At 55.7% G+C, this 14,949-nt stretch overlaps 1 protein-coding gene across 3 annotated transcripts in view; it reads left to right on the top strand.

The window, feature by feature from the left end:
* LOC133748295 (transforming growth factor beta-1 proprotein-like) overlaps nucleotides 1-14,949 on the top strand; it is a 39,327-nt gene that overhangs the window by 22,592 nt on the left and 1,786 nt on the right. Inside the window, exons 1-4 of one of the 3 annotated variants that reach the window (XR_009864444.1) lie at nucleotides 5,243-5,388; nucleotides 9,668-9,785; nucleotides 12,474-12,551; nucleotides 12,960-14,883. Coding sequence is in view for 1 of the 3 variants with exons in the window: in XM_062177005.1 (XP_062032989.1) it covers nucleotides 12,692-12,821; nucleotides 12,960-12,981 (152 nt within the window). In the remaining 2 variants the exon portion in view is untranslated. Of the gene's footprint in view, nucleotides 1-5,242; nucleotides 5,389-9,667; nucleotides 9,786-12,473; nucleotides 12,552-12,691; nucleotides 12,822-12,959; nucleotides 14,884-14,949 lie in introns of those variants that run through there. The other 2 variants (XR_009864445.1, XM_062177005.1) reach the window with 2 other exon arrangements.

Here is a 14,949-nt window from a genome sequence, read left to right as displayed (position 1 = left end):
AGCCAACAGAGGGGCGCAAGCAGGACAGGGCTGAGGTCTGTGGCCGACACCAGCGCCATGTAAGCGCCCATGCAGGGGGCAGGCAGGTCTCCCAGCCCTAAGCAAGTCTCCCTGTGACTGCAGCGGGACCAACACCCTCGCTGCTAATTCAGGAGAGACCTGGGCCACAGCCGCACAGCTCAGCTAAGCTAGATTCCCGACTTACAGAAACTATGTGAGGAAATAAATGTGGGACCGGTGCTGTAGCACAGCGGAGGAAACCTCCCATTTGTGGTACTGATATACCATGTGGGGTCTGGTTCGAGTCCCAGCTGCTCCACTTCCAATCCAGCTCCCTGCTGATGCTTTCGGAAAGCTGCAGACAGGCCAAGGGCTTGAGCTCCTGCACCCATGTGGGCAACCTCGAAGAACCTCCTGGCTTCTGGCTTCAGGCTTCAGATGGGCCCAGATCTATCTGTTGTGGCCATTTGGGCAGTGAACCAGAAGATGGAAGGTCTTCTCTCTGTCTCTCTCTAACTGCCTTTCAAATAAATAATCTTTGTAAATAAATAAATAAAAAGAAGATAAATGTTTGTTGTTGGTTTTATTATTTATTTATTTATTTATATTGACAGGCAGAGTGGATAGTGAGAGAGACAGAAAGGTCTTCCTTTTTGCCCTTGGTTCACCCTCTAATGGCCGCTGTGGCCCGCGCATCGTGCTGATCCGAAGCCAGGAGCTAGTGTTGTTGCTTTTTAAAATATTAATTAATTAATTTATTTATTTATTTTTTTTTTGACAGGCAGAGTGGACAGTGAGAGAGAGAGACAGAGAGAAAGGTCTTCCTTTTGCCGTTGGTTCACCCTCCAATGGCCGCCGCGGTAGCGCGCTGCGGCCGGCGCACCGCGCTGTTCCGATGGCAGGAGCCAGGTGCTTCTCCTGGTCTCCCACGGGGTGCAGGGCCCAAGCACTTGGGCCATCCTCCACTGCACTCCCTAGCCACAGCAGAGAGCTGGTCTGGAAGAGGGGCAACCGGGACAGGATCGGTGCCCCGACCGGGACTAGAACCCGGTGTGCCGGCGCCGCAAGGCGGAGGATTAGCCTGTTGAGCCACGGCGCCGGCCAAAATATTAATTTATTTAAAAGGCAGAGCAACCAATATAGATGGAGGGATAGAGACACAGAGAGATCTCATTCACCAGTTCACACCCCAAATGCCTGGGAGCTGGGAACTCAATCCGGGTCTCCCTCTCAGTGCAGGTTCCCCTTTATTGAATGCTAACATCCCGCCCAAAATCTATTTTTAAAAATAATTTCTATTTTTTTTTCTTTTCACCAAAGGTAGAGAGAAAGAGATGCATAGTTTTCTGTGACACTTATGGCAATAATTTGAATACATGAGTTTCAAATACTTTGGCATCAAAACTATTACCATCATATTTTGCTTTTATACTTATAATTGATTTATTCATTTATTTGAAAGAGTATTGGGGAGAGACAGAGACACACAGGGATCTTCCAGGTGCTGGTTCACTCCCCAGATGACCACCACAGCTGGGCTGGGCCAGGCCAAAGCCAGAAGCCAAGAACTCCATCCTGGTCTACTCCATGGGGGCAGGGGCCCACTGGAGCCATCATCTGCTGCCTTCCAGTGCAATAGCAGAAAGTTGTAAAGGAAGGTGAGTGGCTGAGGTTTGAATCAGGCACTCAAATATGGGATACAGTGTCTCAAATACTGGTGGACCCCTCCTCCATCCAGGGTAAAGGGGAGCACGTGGGGGTTGAGAGGCCGTGGCCCCTTCTCCCAAATCCAAGGCCCTGCTGCTTCAGGTAGAGTACCCCTGCCAGTCTCCTAGGCCTGCTCCATGTAATCTTGCCACCCAATACTGAGTAATCACGGTATCAGCCACGTAGCTGTGTGCCGGTGGCTCTGCATGGACTCATGCATTTTTCCTACTCATGCCTTAGAGAAACCCTAAGGCGCAGCATCACTCACAGTCCCATGATGGGATACATAACAGGGAGGTGAGATACACACTGCCAGCTCACTAAGCGCCCCAGGCCCTGTCGAGAGCACATTCCAGCCTTCCCAGCGTTCCTTCCTTTCCATGGCTCTCCTTTTACCCGCATTTTGCACATGAAGAAACTGAGGTGCTTCCTTGGTGACAGGGCACAACAGGTCCTAGGCCAGCAGAGGTAACCCAGGCCTGTGTTCCTTGCTGACACACGGAGGGCAGGAAGCAGAGGCAGGAGGTGGGCTGGGGGCATCCAGGCAAGGAGGCTGAGAGAGGGTGGGGGGTGTGTGTGCTGGTTCTCAGGTGTTCCTGGGTCAGTCTGGATCTGCACAGCCCTGGGTTCCTTTCAAGGCTCTTGCTGTGTGGCCCCTGGACAATGGCTTCACCTCCCTGAACCCCAGTCTCTTCATCTGTAAAAGGGAGGAATGCTGCCAGCCTCGCAGGTGTGACCGCACACATGAAGCCTGGATCCGGCGCAGTGACGCATCCCAGCGCCTCCCGCGGCCTGCAGAGTAAGCGTCTAGTGGTCGTCGACGTTATCATCCAGACCCTTCCCCAGCAGTCTGAGAGTGCGCTGGGCGCAGCTTGAGTTTCTGACTGATGTCGAGACAGGGAGACCCATGCAGGGGAGAGGGGTGGGACAGGGCAGGATGTGTCACCCAGAGGATGCCCTGTTACCACCTCCTTAACCTCGCTCTGGTGTCTTAATGAAACCGTGTCAGCCCCACGAAGGCCGGGCTTTGACCTCCTTTGCACCAGCGATGCCTCTGGGGCTCTAATGGAATGCACTGCAAACCAAGGTGACTGTGGGGTTTAGGAAGCCGTCGTTTAGCCTGGGTTGAGACAGCCGTGGCCCACACCGCAGCACCTGGGGTTCCTTCCTGGGTGCAGCCCCTGTCTCTGGTCCTCCCAGTGCAGAGCTGGGAGACTGAGGGGATGGCGCAAGTAATGGGGGTCTTGCCTCCCTCCTGGGAGGCCTGGGTTGACTCCTGGCTCCTGGTTTCCACTGCCACCCAGTACTGGTTGGTGCAGGCACTGGGGAGGGAACCAGAGGATGAGAGTTCTTTCTCTGTCTCTCAAACAAATAAATAACAATTTTTATGGATCAGTTAGGGGAGGGGATTGTGGTGCAGGTGGGTTAAGCCACCGTTGGAGACTTCTGCATCCCATATGAAGTGCCTGCTTTGACTCGGCTTCCCATCAGCTTCCTGCTCACGCACCTGGGAGGCAGCAGGTGCCGGCTCATGCACTGAGCCCCATGCCCGCACGTCATAGACCAGGATGGAGTTCCTGGCTTCTGGCTTTGGCTTGTCCAGCTCGGCTGTTGTGGGCTTTTGGGGAAAGAATCAGCAGATAGAAGATCTCTCTCTTTGTCTCTCTCTGTGTCTCTTCTCTCTGTCACTCTGATATTCAAGTAAATAAATCATTAAAAATAATAGTCATAAAATTACACCATGTTAATTTTGATGGAAAAATGTAGAACTCATGCATACAAATAACTTCCAAACATTTCATGGAAGGCTCTATGTGGGCTGAACAGGTGTCAGCAACAGGGCACTTGTGCTTGGGCTACACCTGAGAACAGGTAATGGCATGAGCTTGGGGCAAGAGCACTGCCTCTGCTTCCCCTCCTCTGTGGGTCAGCAAGGAACACAGGCCTGGGTTACCTCTGCTGCTCCAAGGACCTATTGTTCACTGTCACCAAGGGATTGCCTTGGTTTCTTTATCTGCAAAATGCGGATAAAAACAAAGCCATGGAAATGCTAGGAGGGATGGTACAAGCTTTTGGCAGGGCCTGGGGCACTCAGTGAGCTGCTGGTGTGCTCACCTCCCTGTCCTGTGTCCCATCATGGGACTGTGAGTGATGGTGCGCCTTAGGGTCGCTCTAGGGCATGAGCAGGGAGTGCACAAGTCCATGCAGAGGCACCGCGTGCAACTGCCATGACTGTTACTGTTATCATCATTGTTGGGCTGTGAGATTAAGTGGAGAAAGCCTAGGAGACTGGGGGGAGGGGGACCCTCGACCCCAGCACTAGGGCCTGGGATTTGGGAGAAGCAGCCACAGCCTCTGGCCATTGCAGCCATTTGGGGAGTGAACTAGCAAATGGAAGACCTTTCTCTCTGTCTCTCCCTCTCACTGTCTGTAACTCTATCTCTCAAATAAATAAAAAACAAATAAAAGAGATGCTAGTTGGGATGTTAGCATCCCATAGTCGGGAACCTGACACTTAAGTGGGAGACATGAATGAGACCTCAGTGCTCAGGCATTGGGGAGTGAACCAGTGAATGAGATTTCTCTGTCTCTCTGTGCCTCCATCCCTCAGGTACCCTGCCTGTTAAGTAGCAGCCCTGAGTAACCACCCCGTGGTGTCCGCCAGCACTAGGACGGACGCCGTGCAGTCCTCCTTACCAGGGCTGCACGGAGCAGGCACAGCGACCGCGGCTTTCCCAGTGTCTGTCAGGACCGCTCTCTGGGGGATGGCGCTACCTGTGTGCATGCTGTCCTGTGGACCGTGCTGCCTCCCTCGTCCTCCACTAGTGCAGCCCCCGCGGGAGCAGAGGCGCGGCCGGGCCGGGACCCCCGGTCCTGAGGGCCGAGGCTGCCCTGCACGTGGGCGCTGGGAGAGGCGCTCAGGACCTCAGGCGCCCGCCGTGCGCCCGCCCCGCGGCCCGGACCGCGGGGCCCCGGGGCCGCCGCTCGCTCACAGCACTGGCGGCGAGCGTGCAGTGGCGCTGAGGGCCCGGACCTCTGGGCCGTGGGCAGCCTGGGGAACTCCGCAGAGGGAAGGGAAGCCCCCGCCCAGCCTCTGAGTGTCTGAGGAGAGGCTGTGTCCGATGTCGAGGCCGGGGCATGCACAGAAGGACCCGAGGGGAACTGCCCCGTGCGCAGGCTCACGTCTCTCCTGTGGGGTTCAGCACGGGAGACAGGTGTTCTTGGGGGGGAGGAGGCGGGCCGCGAAGCCTATTTTCGCACATTTTCAGAGAGGCTCTGTGGCACAAACGGTCGGCGCTCAAACTTCCCGGCCACACGCAAGATGGCAACGGCCCGACCACGCCCCCAACGGCGCATCCCGGGGCCGGGGCTGGAGAGACGCTACGGAGAGATGTCCATCACAGCGTCGCCCCGCCCCCGAGGGCAGCGAGCACCAATCGGCCGCGCGCGGGGCGGGGGCAAGGCCAGGGGAGGAGCCTGCTGTTGTCCCAGCAACGGCCAGGGAGCCTGAGGCGAGGGCGGCCGCGGAGGGTTCGCGCCTTAGCGCCCTTGCCATCAGGGAGCTCCCCCGGGAGGCGCGAGGCGGGCGTTGCTGGCGCCCGCGAAGAGGACGGAGTCAGCCAAGAACCGGCAGCATGCCGGCTGCCGCATAGGCTTCCACTAGCCGTTAAGCGCTGTGAGGTAGGAGTGACGCAAGCGCTCCGGGTATGGGCCGAGACGCCCAGGACGGAAGACGCGTGCACTCTGGAGCTGGGCGGGGGCCGATCAGACGGGAGGCGGGGTTTCCGTCCCTGTGCGTGGAGCTATCGGCCCCTGGGGCGGGACTATCTGCGGGTGTGAGCTGGATCAGGAAGAGAGTTGTTATCACCTGTTCCCCATCTTCTGGGGACACTGAGTCTGCAGACTCGGGGGGTTGACCAAACTAGGCTGGCGACCTACTTCTGCCCCTTAACCTGGATCACTTTTCTTTTAAATCTTAAGGATTTATTTATTTATTTAAAGGGCAGATAGGGGTGAGGTAGCCACACGTGGGTGCCACGCGCAGCAGCAGGAACACGAACCTTCCGAAGAGGAAGGAGGACCCCGCAGGGCTGAAGGCAGGCAGTGCGGACCCCAGAGTGGCAGTGCCTCCCGCGGAGCCCCGCCTTCACGTTCGCCTGTGGTGTAGACGGTTCTGTCACTGTGCGCCTCCTCTGCAGCTGTGCCCACTTCTCCCCCAAACACGCGCGTCTCTGCGCGGGTCCATCCTGCCGTCTCCCCGCACCGCGCTGGTCTCCCTGCTCACCCGAAAGCCCCCGCCCCATTTCCTGCTGGCCTCCCCGCCCCGGCTTCTGTTTCTCTCCCCTCGCAGCCGGATCTCCTCGTGCCTCAGTGTCCCCATCTGTCAGGTGCATGTAATTCAGGTGCCTTCCTCAGAGCTTGTTGTGAGGTGCAGAGGTCTTCATCCTCGCAAAGCTCTCGGCGCAGCCTCTGGGAACAGTGCTCTTCTGCAGGCTGGTGACTGAGTGGCAGGTGTAGCCCATGTGCCCGCCCTCCGCAATCCTGATTGGCTGTGCGCCCGCTCTGTCTGGGCTTCCTCTGCGTGGTCTCAGTCTCCCACCTGGTCCTGCAGTTGTTTCTGCTCTTACAGATGAGGATCTGGCTCAGCGGGAGGACTCCTCCCCTCCAGGGTACCCAGGGCCGCAGTCAGGAGCCCTTGAGTGGAAGGCACAGAGCTGGACGCTGCTGTTGAGGTTCACAGGGACAGAGCCTCAGGGTCAGGGGGAGTGAGAGCCCCAGGTCACACAGCGCAGAGGCAGCAGAGGCTCTTCCTGACCCCAGCCTCTACCCATGACCCTTCCTCTTGCAGTGCAATCCGCATCTGAGCTGGGTGCCTGGGAGAAGGGAGCCACACGGCCACTCCCTGGGTGGGCAGAGAGGAGGCCTCAGGGAGACAGAGTGGTCAGGACCCACGGTGCAGGGCAGGAAGCCCACCCAAAGGGACCCTCGGCCCCAAGGTCACACAGCTGAAAAGTGTCAGAGTCCAACTCCAACCCAAGCTGCAGCTCTGGGCTTTTGTCCTGGGGGTGCCTCTGCTTCTGACACCCCTGCCAAAGCCTGACTCCTCTGTCTGCTCCTCCCAATTAGAATTCTACCAAAAATTCAAAGATATCGGGCACATCGTGTATATACTCTTCAACATGTCAGAGCTCCGGCAAGCAGTGCTTGAGCCAGTGTTGCTGTCCCTGGCGGAGCTGCGGCTGCAAGCGTTCAAGACACACTGGAGCAGCACGTGGAGCTGTACCCGGTGAAGAGGGACTGAGCTGTGGCCAGGTGGGGGTGGAAGGCTGCTGGCCGCAGGGTCCTCCTAGCACTGACCGGGGACTCCTGGGGCTCTGGTGAACTTCGCACTCTGCCAGGATTTTCAAATGCTTTGAAGGCTGGGGTCTTAGGAGTTGGGTCCTGAAGAAGTGAGGACTCTTGAAAGTTGAAATCTCTGGACAGACTGAGCCTCCAGAACTGTTCTGTCCAGTGTTGGCCACCTGTGAGAACTGCAATTGATTAATCTTAAATATTTCCATTGCTCCACGTTCATTGAGTCGTGGCTAATAATTTGTAATTAATTTTTGATATTGAAAAAAAGATTTATTTGTTTGAGAGTTACCGTTACAATGAGAGGGAGAATGGCCAGTGCTGTAGTGTAGTGAGTAAAATTGCTGTCTGCTGTACTGGGGTAGCATATGGGCGCTGGTTTAGTCCCTGCTGCTCCACTTACGATTCAGCTGTCTGCTACTGCCTGGGAAAGCAGCAGCAGATGTCTCAAGCCCTTTGGCCTCCTTTCTTTCTTCCTTCCTTCCTCTCTTTCTTTCTTTCTTTTAGATTATTTGAAAGGCAGAGTTACAGAAAGAGGAGAATACAGATAGAGAAAGCAATAGAGATATTTCATCTACTAGTTCACTCCCCATATAGCAACAACCACCCAGGCTGGACCTTGGCCAAGCCAGGAGTATGGAACTCCACCCTGGGTTCCTTCGTGGGAGACAGGGCCCCACATATGTGGGCCATCTTCTGCTTCTTTCTCATGTACATCAGCAGGGAGCTGAATGAGAAGTGGAGCAACCAGGGCTTCATCCACTGCTCAGTGGGATGGAGGCATCACAGGCCGTGGCTTAACCTGCCCACCACAACTCCAGCCCCTGAGAGTCCTTTTCATTTCTTATTGATTTCCTTGAGAGACAGAGTCACAAGTATACACACACACACACACACACCTGGGAGGGAGCTGAGAACTCCACCCAGGTCTCCCGTGTGGGTGACAGGGACCCAACTACTTGAGCCATCACCTTCCACCTCCCCGGGTCTGCATTAGCAGGAAGCGGGAGTCAGGAGCAGAGCCAGGTATCCAACCAGGCACCCTGCTATGGGACACAGACACAGCGACTGCTAAGCTAAATACCTGTCCCAGCTTCTGCTGCCTTGGAAATCACTGATTGTGAAGACTTCCAGAAAGTCTGTGGACAGTGCTGCTCTCCAGGTGGAGTCTCCAGGCCCTTATCTGCCCTTCTAGAAGGCTGGAGTTCTAGATCACTGACCTAGAAGCCTTGTCGTTGGGAGAGTTGAACTCGCAGGCTCCGAGACCTGAGGGCCTCCCATGAGAGCACTGGGCTGAGTTGTGGGACCCTCGCCAGCAAGGGTCCAACGCAATCACGACACGGTCACTGTTTCTCGGTTCTCAAGGAACTTTTACTTGTGGGGGCAGAAGGAAAGAGTGAGGGGGAGAGAAGAAAAGAGAAGGAGGAGCTCCAAGCCCAATTCCCAATGTCTCTTTATACCCCAAGTCCGTGGAGCATCCGCTCCACAGACAATAGCGGCTCTCTTCCCGTGCAGTTCACACTGGTATCGTCCAATCAGATGAAAGGGCACGTATAGTCTCAGGTAGAGTCCGTCCTGCCTCAACTTCATCTGTTTGACCGTGTTCCTCCTAGTTGTTTATGCAGAGTCCATTCTGTTTTCATCTGTTTCACCTGGCTGTTTTCGTAGGCCTTGTGGTGGACCGATTGCTGCAAGCTATGCAGATGAGGAGGTTCTCACAGGTGGCCAGCCTGCGGTTCCCCACACTGAGTGCTCCTATCCGGCAGTGTCTGATGACCTCGGCTTTGGCTGTAGCTGCTGAGGGTGTGTCCGGCCCCAGGAGGTTGTTTCCACCTTCCCACCGTGCCATGGGTCACACACCTGGTTTTTGTTACATTAGTTTTTTAAGTTATTTATTGAAAAGGCAGAGTCATAGAGATTCTGCCTGTGTTGGTTCAATCCCGAATGGACCCAATGACAGGGCTGGGACAAGCTGAAACCTGGACCCTGGAACTCCACCTGGGTCTCCTGCGTGAAGGAGAGGCCCAACTCGGATCAGCCTGTACTGCCCTCCGAGGTGCGCTGGCAGGAAGCAGGATTGGAAGTGGAGCAGCCTGGACTCAAACGATGCTCCTATGGGATGCCAGCACCACGGGCTGTGGCACAGCACACTGTGCCCCTACTGGCCCAAGACTCCAGGGTTTGTAGACATGAGTCTCCTGGGACTGCTCAGGCCCATAGTTGGCCTTCCTGGGCTTTATCAAACACTGGAGCACAGAATGGCTTCTACCTAAGCCTTCAGCTCAGAACCAGGCTGTCACTCCTGCCCACTGAACGCTCGGCACAGCCCAGGTGCTGGCACCACAATCTTGGCCGTGGGGCCTGTGCAGGTGTTGAAGGGCCTGGACTTTCATCATTTTCAGGCCCCCAAAAGGAAGAGCACCCTGCAGTCCCTCAGAGAGTGGGGGCAGCTGAGCAGCCCCAAGGAGCCTCTCGGGAACTGTGAGGGAGTGAGTCTGGGGGCCGCTGAGTGGTGCCTGGAGTTCAGCTGGAGTTGGGAGCCTGGTCTGTGTGGTGAGGTGTTGGTAGCATCTCTGGCTTTCTCTCTCCCTCGTGCTTTGTCCTCCAGAAAGACAGCAGCGATTCCTGGCAATACATCAAGAGCCGGAATCTGGAACCCAGTGACACAGATGAGTGGTTGTCCATCGTTGTCACCAGGATTGTGCGGACGTGGCTGAGAGGTGGGGGTAAGGATCCTAGGTCTGCCCCACCCTGCTTGTCCTGGGTTCTGCCCCCACCCCCTGCTGATGTCTAAGGCACTCAGAGCTGGGAGATGAGTGAGGGATCTGTTCATAGTTCATCCATTTCCTGAGCACCTGCTTTCTGCCCTGCCCTGTGACGGGTGATGCAGGGGACAACATAGCCTGACCAGGACAGCCCAGTCCTGGCCTGCACGGAGCTCATCATCATTTGGGTGGGGGGGGGGTTAGCTGTGCAGGGATGACCCAGAGTGGCCACGGCTGGGATGAGGAGCCCAAAGGGAGTGCCTGGCCCAGCCTAGGTTCAGGGAGGGCTTCCTGGAGGAGGACGTTTCTGAGTTGATGTTGGAGGGCTGAGTACAATCTGGAAGGAAGCAATGAGGGGCCGCGTGTTCTGGGCAGGGGAGGAGCCTGTGCTAAGGCCCTGAGAGCAGGGAGAGCCGGGCACAGTGCATCTGCCCAGGAAAGGACTGTGCCACTCCTCTCCCTCGCTGCGTCCACAGTGCCCAGTGTCCCTCCTAGTCATGCACGCATCCCAGCAATCCCCTCAGGCTCCTGTCCTGGGCCCGGCCCTGTGTGGGTGGCGTGGGGGACACAGTGGGGAGCAGGACAGCCCTGGGTCCTGCCCTCCTGGGCTCCACTTTCTCTGCACTTAGCAGTTCCTGCCAAAGCCCCGGCAGGCAGCAGTGACCTGGAAGGACCAAGGCTGTGAATGGGGAGGCAAAGGCAGAGGGGTTGGTGTCAGGGTGGGGAAGCCTCCATTGCTGTGTGGGCCCAGAGCAGGCACCCAAACTCATCTGGGGGCCAGGAGGGCTCCCTGGAGGAGGGCGATTGTGTGGAGACTCACAGGAGAATTCGTTAGGCCAGGTGCAGCGAGGGCATAGGGAGCAGTGGGCAGTGAGGGTGCCCTGGGCCAGAGACGGCGTCTGGCTGGATCTCCCGTGTCTGGGTTGCTCTCTGTCCAAGCACACAGCCCAGGGCCCGCAGGCAGGAGGAGCTTACAAAACATCACTCACTCCTTCCAGTCGCCTTTATCCCACATCTGCCCTTGGGAAAGCCCCAGGCTTAGCTTTGCCTCCCAGCCTTGGCCGCCTGTGTGACGGAGGGCAGGTCACGTCCTTTCTGTCTGTCAGCTGCTAGGTCTGTCAGATGGACAGTGGGATGAGGATTACAGGGCCAGCACACTGGGAAGCGTTTAGGTCAGAGCACGCAGTAGCTGTGACCTGATTGGCTACTGCTGGTCCATCCCTCAGTGTTTCCTCCAGATGTTTGTTTCTGTGCTTAAAGATTTATTTATTAAAAAAGGATTTATTTGTTTATTGAAAGGCAGAGTTAGAGAGAAATAGAGATCTTCCATTGACTCGTTCACTCCCCAGAAGGCTACAATGGCTGGGACTGTGCCAGGATGAAGGCAGGAGCCTGGAACTACTCAGGGTCTCCACGTTGGTGCCAGGGCCCAGCGCACTTGGGCCATTTCTGCTGTTTTCCCAGGGAGCTATCTGAGGTGGAGCAGCCAGTGGACTATCTTATGGTACAGCTTTAAAGCTGCCCTCTGGGACGTCAGCATCCCACATGGGTGCCTGTTCCATTTCCAGTCGCTCCACTTCTGTCCAGCTCCCAAATATTTGCCAGGGAAAGCAGCAGAACTGCACCACATGGCAGACCACTATGAAGCTCCTGGATTTGGCCTGGCCTAGTCCTGTCCACTGCCGCCATGTTGGTAGTGAACCAGCAGATGGGAGATCTCTCTCTCCAACTTTTTTTTGTTTTTTAAGATTTATTTGTTTTATCAGAGTTACACACACACACACACTTAGAGAGAGAGAGAGAGAGAGAGAGAGAGAGACAGAGAGAGAGACACTTCCATCTTAAATCCGCTGCTTCACTCCCCTATTGGCCGCCAAGGCCGGAGCTGCACTGATCCGAAGTCAGGAGCCAGGAGCTTCTTCCGGGTCTCCCATGTGGATGCAGGGGCCCAAGGACTTGGGCCATCTCCTACTGATTTCCCAGGTCATAGCAGAGAGCGGGATTGGAAGTGGAGCAGCCAGGACTCAAACTGGCGCCCATATGGGATGCCAGCACTGCTTGCGGAAGTTTTACCCACTACGCCACAGCGCCGGCCCCAACATTTTTTTTTCTCTGTAACTGTGTTTCAGATGAATAAACAGTATTTTTGTTTGGTTTTTGGTTACAAAGTCAGTCAGCCAGAATGCTAACTGCTGCTATGGAATGCCAGCATCGCAATTGGTAGCTTAAACTGTTGCATAACAACGCCAGCTCTGAGATTTGTTTTTAAAAGGTTGTGGGTCAGGCCCAGCTGAAAACAAAAAAAATGAGGATCTCTCTCTGGGTGCACCCTGCTTTCTACTGAGAACAGTGAGGAAATAAATAGCCAAATACCAGTGTCAGAGGTCACATGCTATGGAGAAAACAAGGTGATGTCATGGTCTGGGAGGGGGTGCATCCTGGAGGGCTCTCTGAGGAGGTGACCTGTGAGCTGAGACCTGAAGGGGACGCTGCTGGCAAAGCAAAGAGCTGAGCACAATGGTGGGGGGAGGGGAGGGGAGGGCTGTCCCAGGCAGGAGGAGCCCCTGGAGTTTGCTCCTTCCTCCCGCTTCCTCCAGGGTCTGGCTGAGCCTCCCACTCAGACTGGCTTCCCTCTCCCCACTCCCACAGAGGAAATAGAGGGCTTCCGCCTCAGCACCCACTGCTCCTGTGACAGCACAGATGATGTCCTCTAACTGGACATCAACGGTGAGTCCCAACCTGGCCCAGCCCATCCCCGGCTGTGATCTGTGTGTGCCTGCATGTGCTCGTGTGTGTGTGTGTGTGTGTACAACAAACCCCACAAATCAGCCCTGGACCACTGATCTAGAGAGCCCTCACCCTAACAGGGATCAGTTCCAGCCGCCGAGGTAACCATGCCGCCGCTCATAGGATGAACCGGCCCTTCCTGCTCCTTGTGGCTACCCCCCTGAAGAGGGCACTGCAGCTATTTCGCGCCCAGCACGGCTGCTGGCCCAGGTACCCCCGTGGAGAAAGGGTCACGGATGGTCCAAGGCTTAGGCACAGCTGCCGTGCTGCAGCAACAAGTGTTTATGTGAAGGGCAGAGTGACAGAGGGGGGCGAGACAGACCTTCCGTCCCCTGGTTCACTCCCCAGATGCAGCAATGGCCAGACCTGAGGCAAGCTGAAGCGGGGCGAGAGCTCCATCTGTCTCCCATGTGGGTGTCAGGATCCCAGCTGCTTTAGCCGGGGGCCGCTGCCTCCCAGGATGTGCATTAGCCGGAAGCTGGAACCAGAACTGGAACCTCAGCCCACTGATGCGGGAGCGGACGTGCCACACAGTGCCTGAACCACCGTGCCAGTGCCCTGCCCTGGAAGATTCTCGCTCTGTGGTTGGTTGAGGCCACGGGTGCAGACCCCTTGAAAGGGAGTTGGGGAGGGGCCGCACGATCCCTGCACATGGACGCGGGCCAGTGAGGCCACTCAGAGGCCCTCTTCACTTGGGTCCGGGCTGTGTCCTCTTTCACAGAGTCGCAGGACACTCGTGCCTGTCACCGTGTTTTTCTGTTTTGCTCAAATGTAGCCTTTTGTTTGTTTTGACCAGTGGGAAAGTCTGCATTTTCTTTTCTTTTCAAGTTTTATTCATTCATTTGAAAGTCAGAGTTAGAGATATCTTCCATCAGCTGGTTCACTCCCCCAAATGGCCACACCATTAATGGCAGGAGCTGGGCCCATCAGAAGCGAGGAGCCAGGAGCTTCATCCCAGTCTCCCACATGGGTGCAGGGGCCCAAGCACCTGGGCCATACTCTGCTGCCTCCCCGGGCACATCAACAGGGAGCTGGATGGGAAATGGAGCAGCCAGGACATGAACTGGCACCCATATGGGATGCCGGCACTGCAGGCAGAGGCTTAACCTACTATACCACAGTGCTGGCCCCATAGTCACCCTGTCACCCAGGCGCTCTGGCCCCTTCAGCTCTGAATGCCTGTGCTGGCACATAAAGCAGCCGGTGGCTCTGGGCAGTGAGAACTGGCCCTGGGCGGAGCCTGGCACAGAAACCTCTGAGTGCTTAAGGGTAGGCTCTGTTCTCTTATTCTTTTAAGATTTATTTATTGGTGCAGGCACTGAGGCCCAGGAGGTTAAGCTGCTGACGTCGGTGTAGGCATCCGAAATGGGTGCTGGGTGGAGTCCTGGCTGCTCCACTTCAGCTCCAGCTGCCTCCTTGTGAGCCTGGGAGGGCAGCAGAGAACTGTCCCTGGGAGCCCTGGATGAAGCTCCTGGCTCCTGGCTTGGACTGGGACCAGTGCCGGCTGTTGTACCATTTTGGGATCTCTCCCTCTCTCTCTCTTTCAAATAAATAAATAAATAAAACTTTTAAAAATAATTTTATTCATTTATTTGAGAGGTACAGTTACAGAAAGAAAGGAGAGAGGTCTTCCATCGACTGGTTACTCCCCAAATGGCCGCATGGCCAGGCCTGGGTCAGGCTGAAGCCAGGAGCCAGGAGCTTTTTCTGAGTCTCCTACGTGGGTGCAGGGGCCCAAGAACTTGGGCCATCCTCTGCCGCTTTCTCTGGCCATTAGCAGGAAGCTGGATCAGAAGTATAGCAGCCAGGACTTGAAGTGGCACTCATGGGATTTCAGCGTCCCAGGTGGCTTAACCGGCTATGCCACAGTGCAGGGACCCATTTTTATGTTTTAATTTTTTTTATTTTGAAAGTTAGAGTTACACAGAGCAAGGAGAGGCAGAAGAGGGAGAGGTCTTCCATCAGCTGGTTCACTCTCCAATTGCCTGCAACAGCTGGCGCTGTGCCGATACAAGGCCAGGAGGCAGGAGCTTCTCCCAGGTCTCCCATGTGGGTGCAGGGCCCCAAGCACTTGGGCCATCTTTTACTGCTTTCCCAGGCCATAGCAGAGAGCTGGGTTGGAAGAGGAGCAGCTGGGAATAGAACCAGTGCCCATATGGGATGCTGGCGCTTCAGGCCAGGGCCTTAACCTGCTGCGCCACAGTGCCGACCCCCCATCCATTTTTATATACTTAATGTTTATATAAAGTATACATACATACATAAACATTACTTATATGTATTATCTATAATATATATTACCCATTTATACAATATACAAATATCTATTTGTGTGTAT

Source organism: Lepus europaeus, chromosome 19 (genome assembly GCF_033115175.1).
Source record: "Lepus europaeus isolate LE1 chromosome 19, mLepTim1.pri, whole genome shotgun sequence".
Lineage (NCBI taxonomy): Eukaryota > Metazoa > Chordata > Mammalia > Lagomorpha > Leporidae > Lepus > Lepus europaeus.
The sequence above is the reverse complement of the archived record's forward strand: the minus strand, read 5'-3'. Positions and strand labels throughout refer to the sequence as shown.